Raw genomic sequence first — 15,814 nt, 5'->3', positions numbered from 1 at the left:
CCTGTTTGTGTGTGCATTTATTAAACCACGGCTCTTATTTCTGCAGCGTTATAACGAGGAGCCCTGGCTTTGAACAGATCTAGTCTCCTGAGTTTGTAACAAAATCATCTCACCTTTACCCATGCAGTAATACCAGAGTTATCTTGCAGGTAGTCTGGCCACTGGATGTCGCTGTACTATAAAAGCAGCCAAATTATTGGGGGAAAAGGTTTGCTCTTATGCTTAAACATGCTTAAAACACATCGATTCAACTTTCAGTTTTCTGCTACAGTTGTGTGTAACACCAAATCTGTGCTCGTTACATTCACACCAGTAGTACTACTTAACCCTATGACACTGTTGCTAACATACAGTGTGTTATTTTGCTATGCTTTATCATTTTCATCTTCTGCCTGGGTAGTATCTAGCTAGGGCATCTGCATATTTCGTACCGGCTGTCTCTTTCTTCTGCTTTAGACCATTGGCAGCATAATAGCCTGTTAATGTCCAGAAATGGCTCTCTGCTCTGAGCGTCCATCATCACTGTGTCTGTGCTGCTTCTGTCGTCAGCTTGCGAATCTGGTCACGGGGTCCCTTCCCCAGCAGCGCCGATGGGTGTCGGTACGAGCCTCCCAGGCGATCCCAGAGTGTGAAGTATTGTCCGTAATTGTAGTTGAAGTACAGGTGATGATCAACATGGTGAGCAGCGCCGTTAATCAGAAATATCAGCGGGCCTGGAAGGCGGTAGTCTCCATCGTGGATGGAAATGGTCCAGATGTTGACGAAGACAAAGAGGGAGAGGTAAACCACCTGCAGTTTAAAATAACTCATGTCAGCTGAAGCATTTCACAGTTTGAAGACAACGGTGCACTTTCTCAGTTTCAGTGTATCAACATACACTTTGTCCAGTCACTTAGACGTTTTACTGCAGTTTAATAGCAATAACTTAATGCAGCCCTGATTTACAGCAGGGTTGTCAAACACCAGGCCTCGGGGGCCGGTGTCCTGCAGGTTGTAGATCTCACCCTGGGTCAACACACCCGAATCACATGATTAGTTTTAATACCAGGCCTCTGGAGAACTTCAAGACATGTTGAGGAGGTCATTTAGCCATTTAAATCAGCTGTTATGGATCAAGGACACGTCTAAAACCTGCAGGATCCTCGAGACCTGGAGTTGCCAACCCCTGGTTTACAGCGTGGTCCTCCTTTGACCTCAGATCGGGCATGTCAGTATTTCCTAGCAACAGCAGATGATATGCACCTTGTGGAGAGGGAAGATGAAAGGGTAGATGTGGTACGGTAAGCTCTGCAGGAAGCCATCGAGTGGGTGGAAGGCATGGCTGGCAAACGGTGTTGGTATCTTGAAGGTATGGTGCTGCTTATGTAAGTGCTGAGGGGGAGAAACACAAATGGTGTCAAGTCTGAGATTTTCTTTTAATGAGAAGATACACAAGACAAACGAAGTCAAAGCTGTGGAGTTAAAATAACTATAAGAGTAAAAGAATATTCTACATGTTTCCTTCGGCTGCTCGGTGTTTTACTGTGTGCTAAACCGAGCCTGTAACCTGTTTGGTAAAAACAACTGTGAGCATAAAAGTGCTGAGAAGCCCAAAAGGTCATGAAATCATTGTTTCATGGGTTCATTGGTACAGGTGGACCCTTTTATTATAGGAAGCCACCCACTGACAAAGGTAACTGACTGCCTGGGGCAAGTGTAGGTTGGCAGTACAGATGCTGAAGCTCACCTTGTAAATGTTCTGATGGTGCATGGCGCGGTGAATCCAGTATATACACATGTCAGTAAAGAACAAGAAACCAGTGATGCTTACGAACAGTCGTGACCAGCCTGGAGCAGAGACATACATGAGTTTTCATTTTTGCAGACTCTTTGTGGGTTGGTTAGTTTCAGTGAGTTAATCGCACGCAGCCTTAAAGTGGACACGCTCATTCACTTCATACTTGTCCTTAGTGCAGCCACTCGCCTCTCCCTGAAAAAAGCACTTTAAATCTCATCCCTTCACTTTAAGGCAGCTGTCTTTTGATTGGCTGCCTCACAGAAGCACCCGATTGTGCTAAACACAGCTGTGCAGCTGAGATGACCATATGAGGGATATCTACTCACTATACCGTTGTTTACAGCGCTGTCTTCTTCTTTTTTCACTTAAATGACCTCGGACAAGAAAGCCTAATTTCTGCTGTTCAATACTGAAGAAATTTAAACTTCTTAAAATTATGCAAAATTGCAGAATATTTTTCAGGTTATCTGCTATAAAAAGCCAGACCAGGAAAATCTCCCTCATGTTTTTCTGTGTTTTTATTCTCAGTTACTTTCACCCAAAGGCGTCTGCTGTGATGTTCACAATTCTGATGAAGTCTCAAATTCAAATTCAAATTTTATTTGTCACGTACACAGTCATACACAGTACGATATGTAGTGAAATGCTTGGACAACTGCTCGTGACCTAAAGAGAACAAAAAAGGAAAAGGCTATGAATAAGATAGGAAATAAATATGAAAAATTAAAAAGGGTCAATTTAACTAGGAAGGAATAAAATATAAATTAAGGTTAAAAATGAAATAACTGTACAACACAAATTAGAATGAAGGGTAAATTTAACTGGGAAAGAATAAGATAAAATATATAAATTAAAGTTGAAAATAAAATAACTGTACAACAAAATACAAAATACACAGTATAGAACTATATAAGAATGTATGAAGAAATATAAATAAATATATACACAATAACAGCAGCTGTACAAGTATTAACCGGAAATGAAGAATATAGTGACCAGTGTTGTGCAAAACCAAAGTCCAGAAAGTCCAGTGTGTGTGTAAGAACCATATGTGTGGGTCAGTACTGTGTGGTGGTGTGATTGAGAGACCGTATCGCCTGCGGGAAGAAGCTCCTCCTCAGTCTCTCTGTGTTGGTCTTCAGGGAGCGGAATCGCTTTCCTGACCTCAGCAGAGAGAACAGTCTGTTGTTGGGATGGCTGAGGTCCTTCACCATCTTCCTGGCCTTGGTCCAGCACCGCCTGCTGTAGATTGAGTGCAGGTCAGGGAGCTCGGAGCGGATGGTGCGCTCAGCTGACCGCACAACCCTCTGTAGAGCTCGTCTGTCCTGCATGGTGCTGTTCCCGAACCAGGTTAAGATGTTTCCCGCCAGGATGCTCTCTATGGTGCACGAGTAAAAGTTCCTGAGCACCTTGGAGGGCAGTTGGAAGTCTCTCAAGCGTCTGAGGTGGTAGAGACGCTGTCGGGCCTTTTTCACCACGGTGTTGATGTGACAGGACCATGACAGGTCCTGCATGATGTGAACTCCGAGGTATTTGAAGCTGTCCACTCTCTCCACTGGGCACTCGTTGATGACGGGGGTCTGGTAGTTCCTCTCCTGCTTAGTGCTGAAGTCCACTATCAGCTCCTTTGTCTTACTGACGTTTAGAAGGAGGTTGTTCCTCTGGCACCAGTTCTCCAGATTCCTAATCTCCTTCAGGTAGGCCGTCTCGTTGTTATCAGAGATCAGGCCCACCACGACGGTGTCGTCAGCAAACTTGATGATGGTGGTGGAGCTGGTAGTGGCCACACAGTCATATGTGTACAAAGAGTACAGCAGGGGGCTCAGAACACACCCCTGGGGGGCTCCAGTGCTGAGAGTGGTGGAGGCTGAGACATGTCCGCCCATCCTTACTGCCTGTGGTCTGCCAGTTAGGAAGTTGGAGATCCACTGACACATAGATGAGCTGAGTCCCAGATGCTCCAGCTTGGTGGTGAGTGTGGAGGGAATTATGGTGTTAATGGTCTCATGTGTATCAGTGCTGATAAATGATCAGAATTATAATATTTCTGACTGTCTGAGGCTAAGTTGAATCGAATCAGGACTTTGAGAACCAGAATCGAATGGATTATAGAAATCAGTGATGATACCCAGCCCTAGTGAGCAGCCTGGGCCCGACAGAGTGGATGTAGCTGTAATAAGAAAAGATGAAAAGAACTATTGATAACTTTTTTGTTAAGTTAAGGCCTGATCCGTCTGAAATTCATAGCCAGCTCTGACACGGTGTCATCAATCTTTGAATGCTGAAAAAGCAGCAGTGTGTCCAGAAAACACATTATATGCTGCAATAAATGCCCGAGTGTCCCCTCTAACACTGCCTGTCAGCACCAGACAGCAGCAAACAGGTCGTCAGAGGAGCCGAGATGATGATTAAGTTTAACATTTTCTACAATATTGACAAAGCACTTTAAGCACAAGTTTGTTAGTTAATCATTTAGAAATGAATATTGTCTGTATGGACTCCCCCCCCAAAGAAAGTGCACATGTAAAACTGCGGTGTTAAGCGATGCGGTTGAAAAATTTGAGTGCGCCTAACTTTTGTGCCGATGCGCCTAAATTTTTAAAGTTAGGCGTACCGGTGCGCCCATGGCAAGAGGTTAGTCTAGAGCCCTGATATATATGCCTGCATATATTGTGCTATTCTTGTGTATTGTCTGTCTTTTTTACTGTTTGTTTATAATGGAGCACTGTAATGAAAAATAATTTCCCCCAGGGATCAATAAAGTATTCTGATTTGAGCCTTTAGCCATATATAAGTATTTTAACAGTACATTCATTAAATACAGTAGGCTCACTTGGAGAATCTCATTTTTAGTTTTACATTAACTGGAGCGAACATGAATCGTGTGCTATAATATGTAAATAACTGTTTTCTCACCCAGGGAGTTTTCACTGACGCTGTCATGAAGTTTGCTGTGTCCTCTGACTTCCCAGAAGAAAAGCACCACGGTGGGAAAACTCATCCAGAAGATGGAGACTGTTCCCAGCTGGATCTCCTTTCTTACTTGATGCTGTTAGTGAAGCAAATGCACAAAGTTGGGGTTTAGGACAACCTTGGTTTGGAAATGGTACCAAAGCTGGCTATCCATCCACTGGCCTACCTCAATAAACTGCGGATGCTTCATGAGCACATGGTCAAACACATAGTAGAAATTAAGAGCACCAAAAACCAGGTAAACCAGCAGAGCTCCCACGTTGGTTACCACCCACAGGCTGATAATCTGGCGCACAGCCCAGCTCTCAGGCCATGAGACCGGGTAAATGTAAGGAGTGAAGAAGTAACAGTCAGCTATGTCCAGCACATGATCCATGGCAGCCTGTGAAGACAGTAAATGATGTCCCGTAGTGCTCTTAGCATACATGAGAGAAAGCAAACCAATCACAGCCCGCTTTGCTAAAATTAGGTGGAGTGGAAACGTTATTATGTTTTAGCGAGAATTGAATAGCCTAAGCTCTGTGGTGTGCACGGCACACACTCAGGGCTGCTTCAGCCAGAGCTTTGAAACTGGATAATCTGTCAGAGAGCACATGTACACATTTCACATTTAAGTGCATGAAATACTGCAAAAGGAGCAACAATAATAAGACAGTGAAATATAAGTTTGTGCTGGTACAAAATCCAACACTGCCCCTGCGAGGCCGATGCATAAAACACTCAGCTGTTCACTTTTAAATCTTTTATTTGAACTTTTTCGTTACGTACCTGCTCCCCGCGTCCCTGCATGACTACAGAAGTGCTCTCAAGCTTGTTTCTATAGTAATCGAAAAGCTGTTCTGGATCTGTTTGGTTCAACATGAATCATGAGCATTTCTCACACCTACTCACCCTCTTCACTCAGTGACTGAAAACAAACCGTTGTTTAGTGCACCTACTGCAGCTTCATCTCAGCGGTCAGTTTAAGAAAATCCACCTCAACTTTCCAGGTTTTATCTCATTACTATTTAAAAATTATTATTAGTGAAGCGTTTATTGCTGAATTCATCATTTGTGCTGCACTGACCTGCTTGAGGATGGGCTCTGTCACCAGATTAGAAAGAACCTTCCTAGAAAGTTGATGAGTGCTCACTCCTCCTCTCACAGTCTGTCCAACAGCAGATCATCTGGAACAGAGAACACGTGGCCCATACGGAAAACTGCTCCGCTGCTAACATGGGTTTACCGTGCAATAGGCCGCCGTCTCCACAAACTGCAAGAGAAGCTCCGGTTTTCTTTCTTTTTTCTTTTTTTTGCGAGGTAGTTGACACCGTGTGCTCAGTGGATCCAAGAAGACACAGACATGCCTGTCCAGGTGGAACAAGATCCCAGCATGCTCAGCAAATAACTCAGAGCTCAGCGGCAGGAGCGCTCCTCAGCTGACACCATTTTCTCACAATATCTGTGCTCATTGAATTAAATATTATATATATATTCTACACAGTTGTGAAAAGTGCATTGTAGCAACTCAGCTGTATTATCTCAGTTTTAATGCAAAATAAAATCCCTTGCAATGGTCAGCATGTCATTTTTGCGTGTGTGTAGTGGATGTACCCTGTCCCATGCTGGGCTTGGAAGGATCAAATATAGCAGCTCAGCTGTCTGCCCTGTACACACACACACACACACACACACAGAGTTAAGAGAAGCGAGTCTTGCTGGGAGCATGCCTAACACTTTGTTAGAATATCCCATCAGTGTAAAGTATAGTCTGTCTGTCGGCATTACTGACCTTTGACATAAACACACATCTTGGTGGACAGAACATGCAGACAGTCACTGAGTATGAAATTTAAGACAGCGTAATCACTTCTCAGAATGAGCAGAGCAACACTTGCAAAGAGGCTCTGACCAGGACAGGGGATGTTGTTATGCCACTTCCACACTTTCCTCTCCTATAACTGCTCGTTAACGTGTGTCCATCACATTAAGTCAGGCATTCTAGTTCAAATAGAGCACGTAAGGCCACCTGTGCCATTTGAATTTGGGTTGTTGGTATCTGCCTTTAAATATTTTAACACCAGTTACTTGCACTTGCAGCTGAGTTGTTTCATATTATGCATTCTTGTCCACCAGTAGATACACGTGTAACTGTCTCCCTCTAGCGCTCCCGGACTGAAACAGCACCTTCAGGGAGTAATGGAGAGTTCTCACATCCAGGGTCTAAAATGAATCATGTACAAAAACAGGAACTACTGCATATTTATCCAAGCAGTGTATTCATAAAGGATGTATGACAGGTTATTTACATGTAAGGTGGAGCTTTTTTCTTCTCTCTTGTTTTACTTTGTGTCACGTTTGCTGTTAAAATGCTGGCTTTTCATAAAACATGGCTAAAATTTCAAATAATGAAAATGTTCTGCTCCTGGCTCTATATCATGTGGCGGGGGTGGCAGAGCAGGTCAGCCACTAATCAGAAGGTCAGTGGATCCCAGGCTGCCTCCTGACTACATGCCAAATATCCTTGGGCAAGATACTAACCCCATGTTTGTCTACTGGTGGTGGTCAGAGGGCCCGGTGGCGCCAGTGTCCGGCAGCCTCGCCTCTGTCAGTGCGCCCCAGGGTGGCTGTGGCTATAATGTAGCTGCCATCACCAGTGTGTGAATGGGTGGATGACTGGATGTAGTGTGAAGTGCTTTGGGGTCCTTAAGGACTAGAAAAGCGCTATACAAATGCAGGCCATTTACCACATCATGTTTCAGTGAGGGGATGGCCTTATTTTGATGACATGACTATATTGATGGTGTCAATATATTCAGCACCACACAGGGTGCTGCTCAGTCACACAGCTGTGGCTAGGAGAACAAAAATCCCTAAAAGCAGCTGTTCAAAACTTCTGCTTGTAAGAAGCAGCCAATCAAAAGGACGTAGACCAAACAGAGGCGGAGTTATAACAGCTTGTTTCAGACAGTGGCTGAAACACTGCACTGCTGCACTGACATTTTTAAACCGTAAATAATGCAAACGTGTTTTTCAGTGGCAGTGTTTCATTTAAGGGTTAACAAAACATGTATGACCCAGCATGGCGTAGTCTTGGGGTCCTGGGAGAGAGAAGGACGTCTGTTAAGTCTAATTGTTGAATGTTGTCATTGGGCTTCTTAAATTTGTAAGTCTGAGTTCAAGACATTCCTTTGATCCTGACCACCTCTCCAGCCACTCTGTGCTGGGGGAGGTTTTATTGTAGAAGAAGCTTCTGTTGTAAGCTTCCTGCTTTTATGACCCTTTTGGTCAGCAGGAGGTCACACACACACACACACACACACACACACACACACACACACACACACACACACACACACACACACACACACACACACACACACACACACACATTCTTGCACATGCATATACGTGCTTACACATACACACATATAGTGCCTTGTCTTAGAAGGGGGTTTTACAGAGGGAGGTGCTTGTGCTGTGATGTGTATTGTAACAGTTTGTCAATAAATAGCTGTGAGGGAAGCTGCTCTTGGAAGGATTTTGGGCTGGAGACAGGAGCGTGGGCTCCAAGAGCTGGTTCTTGACCAAAGCGTCCCTCGTTAGCGAGTGAAAAACCGCTTGAAGATGTTCTGTTATGTCTTGTTTTCTTCATGATAAATAAGTCTCTAAACTAGCCGGGCTTGTGGAAACACAGACCCAACAACGTCATTCATCCTCACAATCACACAGTGACCAGTTTAGAATCACCAGTTAAACCAACAAACCTGTGTTTGGACTTTGCTGCTAATCACTGCACCAACATGTAACACTGCATCCCAGACAGAAGCATTCAATTTGTTCCAAGTCCTATAAAGTGTCCTCTGTCCCCAGAGACATTTTGGTCTGATGACTCTAAATGAAAAGTTGTGCAGGCACAGAAGGTTGTGTGAACATAGCTGGGACTCCACTAGAGTCCAAGAAAACAAAAAGAAACGGGGGAAAGCACAGTAGTTCCCCTCTCTGTTTTCACCAATGTTTTTGGACAGTCAGCTCAGGTAATTGAGTTATTTAAAGTGTCTTCTTCTTCTTGATTTGTAGGTCTGTGTTAGCAGACCGGAGTACTCTGCCCCCTCCCCAACCCTGGATGAACGATAGGAAATGGATGGACTGAATCTAATTGCAGTATTATTATATTATGACCGATTTTTCCCCTCATAATTGCCATTTTCAGCTGCTTCGCTAAGAAGAGTAGCACTCATCTCTAAAGCTCGTTTCGCTCGTCGCTCCCTGCGGTTTACATCGGCTGACACACTCTTTCTAGAAACTACATGTTAATGGACAAACACTCCAGTGACTGTGTCGAGTGCAGTGAATGATGCTGCCTTCACGCTCCCGTCATGGAAAACCTAAGAATTGTAAATACAGATCGTCTTTATAGACAAATAGACATAAAAAACTAAGCAACCAAGTGCGAAGCATCCAGGATTACGGAAGCCGAGATTAATTTTGTTCTGTTCTATTGTACTCACACATACCGACAAAGCACTTCTTTTAAAGCTCGCCTATTCTGTTTGATTCTTTATTGTTGCGCACCGATGTTTCCCCACGGATATTTTATGCGTTTTGCGATTTTGGTGTTTAATTTCTTGTAAGACTGCTATTATTAAAAAAATATATATTGTGTAACAACAATGCACAACAATTTTCTCTGTCCTCTGTGGGGAGACGCGACGTCTCACGTGCCATATGCACACGGCTCGCTGCTGAATCCGGTATTTCCGATAGCACACGGTACGTGAACGCAGCATATTACAATAGCCTGTTTGCTTCGGTTTGCTCACGAGCGGCCGGGTGCAGCTCGACACCGACGGCAGACAGACGCCAGCTGGTTTGCACCGTGTGCACAGCGCCAGAAACACCCCGTGTTCTCCGCTGCAGTTGTTCAACAACATGATGACTATATTATTTTTATTATAAAAAAAATGAGCAAAACTGAGGAGTCACACGATATATTACATGTGTTATTATTTTTTTTAATGAGCGGTTAGATTTGGATTTAGGATATTTAATGTGGATGTTTACTCCCATGAAATGATCGCACTGTCAAAATAATACCGGCATAGAGTGTATTAGTTTCAATTAATCAAGTATGAGGTTAAGTTTGTTATGAAAATACTGAACGGAAATGTTTTCTGTGAAGAATCTTCGCAGATGCTGAAAAGTTTTTTTGTAATTTTTAAAATAATAGTGTTGGTGATCATTCGTGCGCCCATCCACCCAACATCCTCTCATATTAGCTCCAAATGGTTAATATGAGAGTCACTTCCATCCATATAAAACTAAGACGTTCTGATTGGAGACCCGCACTTCATGTAGCCCATTCTACATGAATCAGTGTTGGTGAGCGTTTGTGACCGTGTGTTCACATCTCCGTGTAGCCTGAAGATGTTCTCCTCTGTTTAAATACATGAATTAATTGCATGCTTGAATTTCTCCAGGAGTTGACATTCTTATATAATGTTCAGGCAGCAGGCCATAGATCTGGCTATGAGGATCTCTCTGTTCCCGCTGCTGAAAGGTTGGACCATGCCGTGTGCACAAACCTCTTTGTAATCATTAACCACGTGATTGCGTGTAGCTTGACAGGCGTGTTTTGCACTCGGCTCTGTTGTTCCCAGGACGCTATAAAACAGCCACTCCTACACCGTCATTCACAACATTCACTCAAGTCCCGAAGACACGAGAGCAACGCCAGCATCACTCTGAACGAGCCATCAACTGAGAAATGGACCCCTGCGAGTGCGCCAAGAGTGAGTATTCCTGCCGCTGTTTAACAAGGCTATTTAATGCGCTGCTTGTTACCAGCGGACCACATGAAACTCAACTGACTTTTTTTATGTGCAGCTGGAACCTGCAACTGCGGAGGATCCTGCACGTGCACAAAGTGCTCATGCAAGAGCTGTAAGAAGAGTAAGTCTAACACCTTACAGCACAGCAAACAGTAATCTGTCGACCTGTTAATGTTACGCTCCTGTTTATCTTCCCAACATGCATAGTGTGAAGATTGTGTCTTATAGTCATGCGCCATTTCTTCAAAATTCCGCATTTGATGCCATTTAAAAAAACCAAAATGCGCAGCGGCTCGAATTGCTTTAGTGAGATCTGTAGTTTTCTTTGTGTTCTGTCAGTAATGATGTCTGTCACTGCAGGCTGCTGCGACTGCTGCCCATCCGGCTGCAGCAAATGCGCCTCTGGCTGCGTGTGCAAAGGGAAGACGTGCGACACCAGCTGCTGCCAGTGAGGAGTCTGCAGCATCAGCTCTCTGCTGAAATTATGGAGTCATTTATTTGCCACTAATCATAAATTTACACGTCCACGAAATGGTGACGGATGATTTTGTACTTGTCTTTGGGTGTCTGAAATAAACATGTTTATTGACGCTATGACCTGTCTGGTGTATTAATTCAGCTGATGTCAGTGCATCATTTCACTCTGGTCACGCTCTGTGGTACTTTGTGTAATGCTGGAATCTTCATCTTGGAATAAGGACTAAAGTTAAATTGACTCATGATTGCTACTAAACTGTGTGGCCCACTTAAAAGGCTCTTGCAGGGATGCAAAGAAACTGTTCTCAAATCTAAAGTTGGAAGTCCAAATGCATTAGCTGGCGTATTAGCATTTGGAAAACTGAAGTTGTAACTTGAACTGAACAAAAGCTGCTATAAAATTAGTCCAGAACTGTTACACGTGGCTGTGAGCCAGCAGACTGAAAATGTCTGCCCCGTTTAACCAGAAATGGAATTTAAACTTATTAGCCCGTTTGCCTAGTTGAATGGGGTGGGGGCAAATACGTAATATCCTTTTTGCAGGCTCTTGATCCTTTGTCTTTCCCCTCACCTCCAATCATGGCCTGTTACGTGCTGGCTCAAAGAGGATCCTCCTCTGCTCTGTTACTGTAGCCCAAGGGTGGACCGGTGTCCTGCAGGTTTTAGATGTCCTTGATCCAACACAGCTGACTTAAATGACCCCCTCAACGTGAGGCCTGGTAATGAACTGAACATTTGATTCAGGTGTGTTGACCCAGGGTGAGATCTGAAACCTGCAGGACACCTGCCCTGGAGGTGCTTGCAAAGAGCACTATTGTTGTGAGGTAGTGTTACATACATACGTTTAATCTGTAATAAAGTTGTATTTCTTGGTTTGGGGTTGTAATAAAATCTATTTATTTTGAGTTTCGCGGAACGATCTGTGAAGGCGGAACAAATATTCGGCACTTGGGTTTCTCGCGGGAACAATATCGTCGGTGCACACAGGAACTATTGCGTTGTTTCTATTTTCTGGGCAAGTTTGGCTGTAGCGGTGTTTCTGATCCCGTCCTGGTAGTAAAATACACCCACGCGTGTGAACATGCCGAAGGTGGTTTCCAGGAGCGTCGTGTGCTCGGACACCAGAGACCGGGAGGAGTACGACGACGGAGAGAAGCCCCTCCACGTCTACTACTGCCTGTGCGGCCAGATGGTTCTGGTCCTGGACTGCCAGCTGGAGAAGCTGCCCATGAGACCCCGGGACAAAGCCCGGGTGATCGACGCCGCCAAACACGCTCACAAGTTCTGCAACGTGGAGGAGGACGAAAACACGTACATCAAGAGAGCCGAGGGTATCGAGAGGCAGTACCGCAAGAAGTGCGGCAAATGCGGCCTGCTGCTCTTCTACCAGCACCAGGAGAAGAACAACCCGGCCACCTTCATCGTGGACGGGGCCGTGGTCAAGTTCGGGCAGGGCTTCGGCAACACCAGCGTCTACAGCCAGAAGCAGCCCGAGGCTCCCAAGAAAGTCCGAGTGATGATGACCAAGCGGACCAAAGACATGGGCAAGTTCAGCTCCGTCACCGTCTCCACCATCGACGAGGAGGAGGAGGAGATCGAGGCCAGGGAGGTGGCGGACTCCTATGCCCAGAATGCCAAAGTGATCGAGAAGCAGCTGGAGAGGAAGGGCATGAGCAAGAGGAGGCTGCAGGAGCTGGCTGAGCTGGAGGCCAAGAAGGCCAAGATGAAGGGCACTCTCATTGATAATCAGTTCAAATAGTTGGAGTCTGAGGAGACTCTGCCTGGGACTCGGTGTACAGGACTGATGAGTGTAGCGGTCGTATCATAAGAATGTGATCTGGCCTTTAAATTAGTTTGTCATAATGTTTTGTACATACAGGAAAAGACAAAATAAACATTTTTTGTTGTTGGTATTTTTTAAAAAGTGTTTTGTTGTTGTCGTTATCACCAGCAGAGTGCTTTAAACCTCACAGAAGGCTTCGGCTGTTTGAAAGAGTCAGCCCACACGAGGGGGAAAACTTTATTAGCAACAGCTCAATGAACGGAAGCCTGTAGGTAAAGTTGTCACCATCATTTTTGAGTTGTGTATAATTCAAACCAAATATTTAATTAAAAAACATCGTTAGTTTTTTTATTGTATTATTTTCTTTCGCTCATTTTTATTTGAGCCAGTGAAACTTTTCAGGTTGGACCTGGCAGCAGGTTAGTAACATGATTAGGCACAAAAAGAGGTCATTCCAGAGAGACTGAAGATAGAGAAGAGGGTTCACTACTCTCAGACTTGTGTGTTCAGAATGGGTGAAACATTTAGGAACAACATTGCCAAGAATCTGGGAAAATCTTTGTAGTCAGTCTAGGTCAAATATGATGATTATCCAACTTGTTATCAGTGCATAGTTCAAAAGAAAGCATCTGTAAAGCTGTGGGAGTGTCCAACTCCAGGCCTCGAGGGCCGGTGTCCAGCAGCTTTCATATGTGTCCTTGATCCAACACAGCTGATTCAAATGGTTAAATGGCCTCCTCAGCATGTCTTGAAGTTCTCCAGAGGCTGGTAATGAACTAATCATGTGATTCGGGTGTGTTGACCCAGGGTGAGATCTAAAACCTGCAGGACACCGGCCCTCGAGGCCTGGAGTTCCCCACCCCTGGATTAGAGCATTCTTCCAAACTCTTCAGGAGAGTTCCTTAAATATCTGATCCCACAGAGGAAATGATTGTGTTGCAGCAGTAGGATAAAAAAATAAATAACAGAGTTAAATTAAAGTTCCACAGGCACATGGGGAAGGCCATAAGCTGTCAGATCTTTATTTATAAAACAGGATAAAAAGAAAATAAATACAAGGTTAAGATAAAGAAAAGTAAGACTGACACTGGGCAATAAAGACGTGCAGACTGCATTCAAAAATACAGAAATATAAATATGGAGCAGGTCTGTGGACCTGTCACAGAAAGGCTCTGCTGTCTGTGTGGTGTGGAGCGTGTAAAGCAGGGGTGGGGAACTCCAGGCCTCCAGTGCCGGTGTCCTGCAGGTTTTAGATCGCACCCTGGGTCAACACACCTGAATCAAATGATTAGTTCATTACCAGGCCTCTGGAGAACTTCAAGAAATGCTGAGGAGTCATTTAGCCCTTTAAATCAGCTGTGATGAATCATGGACACATCTAAAACCTCCAGGACACCGGCACTCGAGGCCTGGGGTTGCCTACCCCTGGTGTAAAGTTTGGTGACTTCTGTCTCTTACTGACTGACACGCCTCCAGATTCTGACCAATGATGGTTCGTGTCTTATGAAGCAGCTTGTTAATACACCATGGCTCCACGATTCAGGTGGTAAACTGACAACAAACGAGGCCTTGAACTGTTGAGGAGCCCAAATGCTAAAAAAAGATCCTGTGATTAATGAGAAGATAGAATAACTGGGGCAGTGTCCGACCAGCACACCAGACTCAATGTAGGCCACAAAATACAAGACAAATTAGGAGAACAATGAGTCGCCTGGACTGGATCTCAACGTCACTGACAGAAGAGCCAAAGTATTTGTGGCTTTGGATGCTGATGGTAATGAAAACAAACAGCTTCAAAATAAATTGGAGACACAACTAAAACCAATAACTTGGCTACATTTGCACTTTTCTTCTGTGGTACAAACTGTTGTTACTGAGATCCAACACAGTATGCTTATCATTTTTATGCTTACTGTGATCTTTGTCACTGATCAATGTGAACTGGGTCTTTTTTTCATTTGTCCTCACTGGTTGTTTTTCTCTCTCACATGTGAGTTTTTCCAGTCACGAGGTTAACTGATGATCCCTGGGACCAGCGGAAGACTCGGCATAGCTTCCAGATTTCTGTACTTTTGTATTCAAGAGTAATGCAATCCCTGTGCCTCACTTTCTGTGTCTGCTTTTTGTTGTATAATAGGATCATACATATTGTATTATATAACAAAGTAGCTCAAGGCGACTGTGCGCCACATGACCAGATTTCTCCTGATGAAGCCACAGACTGCAGCTTGGAAGCAGGTGTGGATCACCCATCTGATCTTTGTGATTTAACCTGAAGCCTGTGGTTTTGTCCCAAGGCAGCAGCAAAATTGAGATAAATAAAAATCAAATGATGTCAATAGAGTTTAAATGTATGCCTGTTCCCCACAGACAACAGCTGAATCTTGAGACTATGTAAGACAGGGATAACAATTTAATTTTACACAATGGGTCACATGTAGCCTTTAAGTGAGCTGGACCAGTGACACTTTGCTTTCTGTCACTGTACAAACGTTTAACTGCACATCGAATTCATGAGATATCTTAACTGAGGTTTCAACTGCGTGTCTTGTTATTTTTTATTTGATAAAGGACTGCTGCTGCAGCAAATGACTGAAACTTGTCAACATGACTCTATGAGCAAAAGTCTACCTGCCTCTATGCCCACATAGAGGTAGTTCAACTCCATATGAATAGACTGGTTCTTATATAGCACCTTTCTAACTGAGTACTCATAGCACTTTACACATATTGCCTCATTCACCCATTCATACACTGTTCATGTACTCTCTTTCTATGCTTCTCCTACACAAATTCTATCACATTCATGCAAGCAGCTTGGGGTTAGTATCTTGCCCAAGGATATTTTTCACACAGGCTAAAGCAACCTTCCAAATTAGTAGGTGACCTGCTCTACCTCCTGAGCCACAGCCACCCCAAGTAAGCATTACAGTAACAAAACAAGCATTTTAATACTGAAACTTTTGACAAAGAATACTTCTAAAAGCGAGAACA

The 15,814-nt window shown here is 44.1% G+C and overlaps 3 protein-coding genes and 1 long non-coding RNA gene across 4 annotated transcripts; 3 read left to right on the top strand and 1 right to left on the bottom strand.

Moving 5' to 3' along the window:
• Positions 1-2: 2 nt before the first annotated feature.
• Positions 3-6,190, bottom strand: LOC113027168 (lathosterol oxidase-like). The gene is made up of 6 exons (XM_026176757.1): positions 5,817-6,190; positions 4,917-5,132; positions 4,694-4,826; positions 1,727-1,827; positions 1,243-1,371; positions 3-789 (listed from the first exon to the last, which is right to left on the bottom strand). Exons 2-6 carry the CDS (start codon positions 5,124-5,126, stop codon positions 520-522), a joined length of 843 nt encoding a protein of 280 aa, XP_026032542.1. The 5' UTR covers positions 5,127-5,132; positions 5,817-6,190; the 3' UTR covers positions 3-519.
• Positions 6,191-10,399: 4,209 nt separating this feature from the next.
• mt2 (metallothionein 2) lies at positions 10,400-11,154 on the top strand. Its single transcript, XM_026177121.1, has 3 exons — positions 10,400-10,521; positions 10,616-10,681; positions 10,921-11,154. The coding sequence occupies exons 1-3, from the start codon at positions 10,497-10,499 to the stop codon at positions 11,010-11,012; spliced, it is 183 nt and encodes a 60-aa protein (XP_026032906.1). The 5' UTR covers positions 10,400-10,496; the 3' UTR covers positions 11,013-11,154.
• Positions 11,155-11,842: 688 nt separating this feature from the next.
• On the top strand, positions 11,843-12,950 carry steep1 (STING1 ER exit protein 1). The gene has a single exon (XM_026177120.1). It carries the CDS (start codon positions 12,119-12,121, stop codon positions 12,794-12,796), a length of 678 nt encoding a protein of 225 aa, XP_026032905.1. The 5' UTR covers positions 11,843-12,118; the 3' UTR covers positions 12,797-12,950.
• Positions 12,951-14,204: 1,254 nt separating this feature from the next.
• Positions 14,205-15,428, top strand: LOC113027501 (uncharacterized). Its single transcript, XR_003273066.1, has 2 exons — positions 14,205-14,594; positions 14,816-15,428. It is a non-coding gene; the product is annotated as an uncharacterized LOC113027501 (long non-coding RNA).
• The last annotated feature ends 386 nt before the right edge of the window (positions 15,429-15,814 follow it).

The sequence above is a fragment of the Astatotilapia calliptera genome, chromosome 7, assembly GCF_900246225.1.
Source record: "Astatotilapia calliptera chromosome 7, fAstCal1.2, whole genome shotgun sequence".
Lineage (NCBI taxonomy): Eukaryota > Metazoa > Chordata > Actinopteri > Cichliformes > Cichlidae > Astatotilapia > Astatotilapia calliptera.
Note: the sequence above shows the minus strand (reverse complement) of the source record. Positions and strands in the feature narration are given on the sequence as shown.

Coding starts and splice junctions, on each gene's coding strand:
- LOC113027168 (XM_026176757.1), bottom strand. CDS start 5,126: ATGGATCATGTGCTGGACATAGCTGACTGTTACTTCTTCACTCCTTAC. Junction 1,828..4,693: donor CGTCAGTGAAAACTCCCTGG/GTGAGAAAACAG, acceptor TCTCTGCTCCAG/GCTGGTCACGACTGTTCGTA. Junction 1,372..1,726: donor ACCATCAGAACATTTACAAG/GTGAGCTTCAGC, acceptor TCTCCCCCTCAG/CACTTACATAAGCAGCACCA.
- mt2 (XM_026177121.1), top strand. CDS start 10,497: ATGGACCCCTGCGAGTGCGCCAAGA. Junction 10,522..10,615: donor CCCCTGCGAGTGCGCCAAGA/GTGAGTATTCCT, acceptor TTTTATGTGCAG/CTGGAACCTGCAACTGCGGA. Junction 10,682..10,920: donor ATGCAAGAGCTGTAAGAAGA/GTAAGTCTAACA, acceptor CTGTCACTGCAG/GCTGCTGCGACTGCTGCCCA.
- steep1 (XM_026177120.1), top strand. CDS start 12,119: ATGCCGAAGGTGGTTTCCAGGAGCGTCGTGTGCTCGGACACCAGAGAC.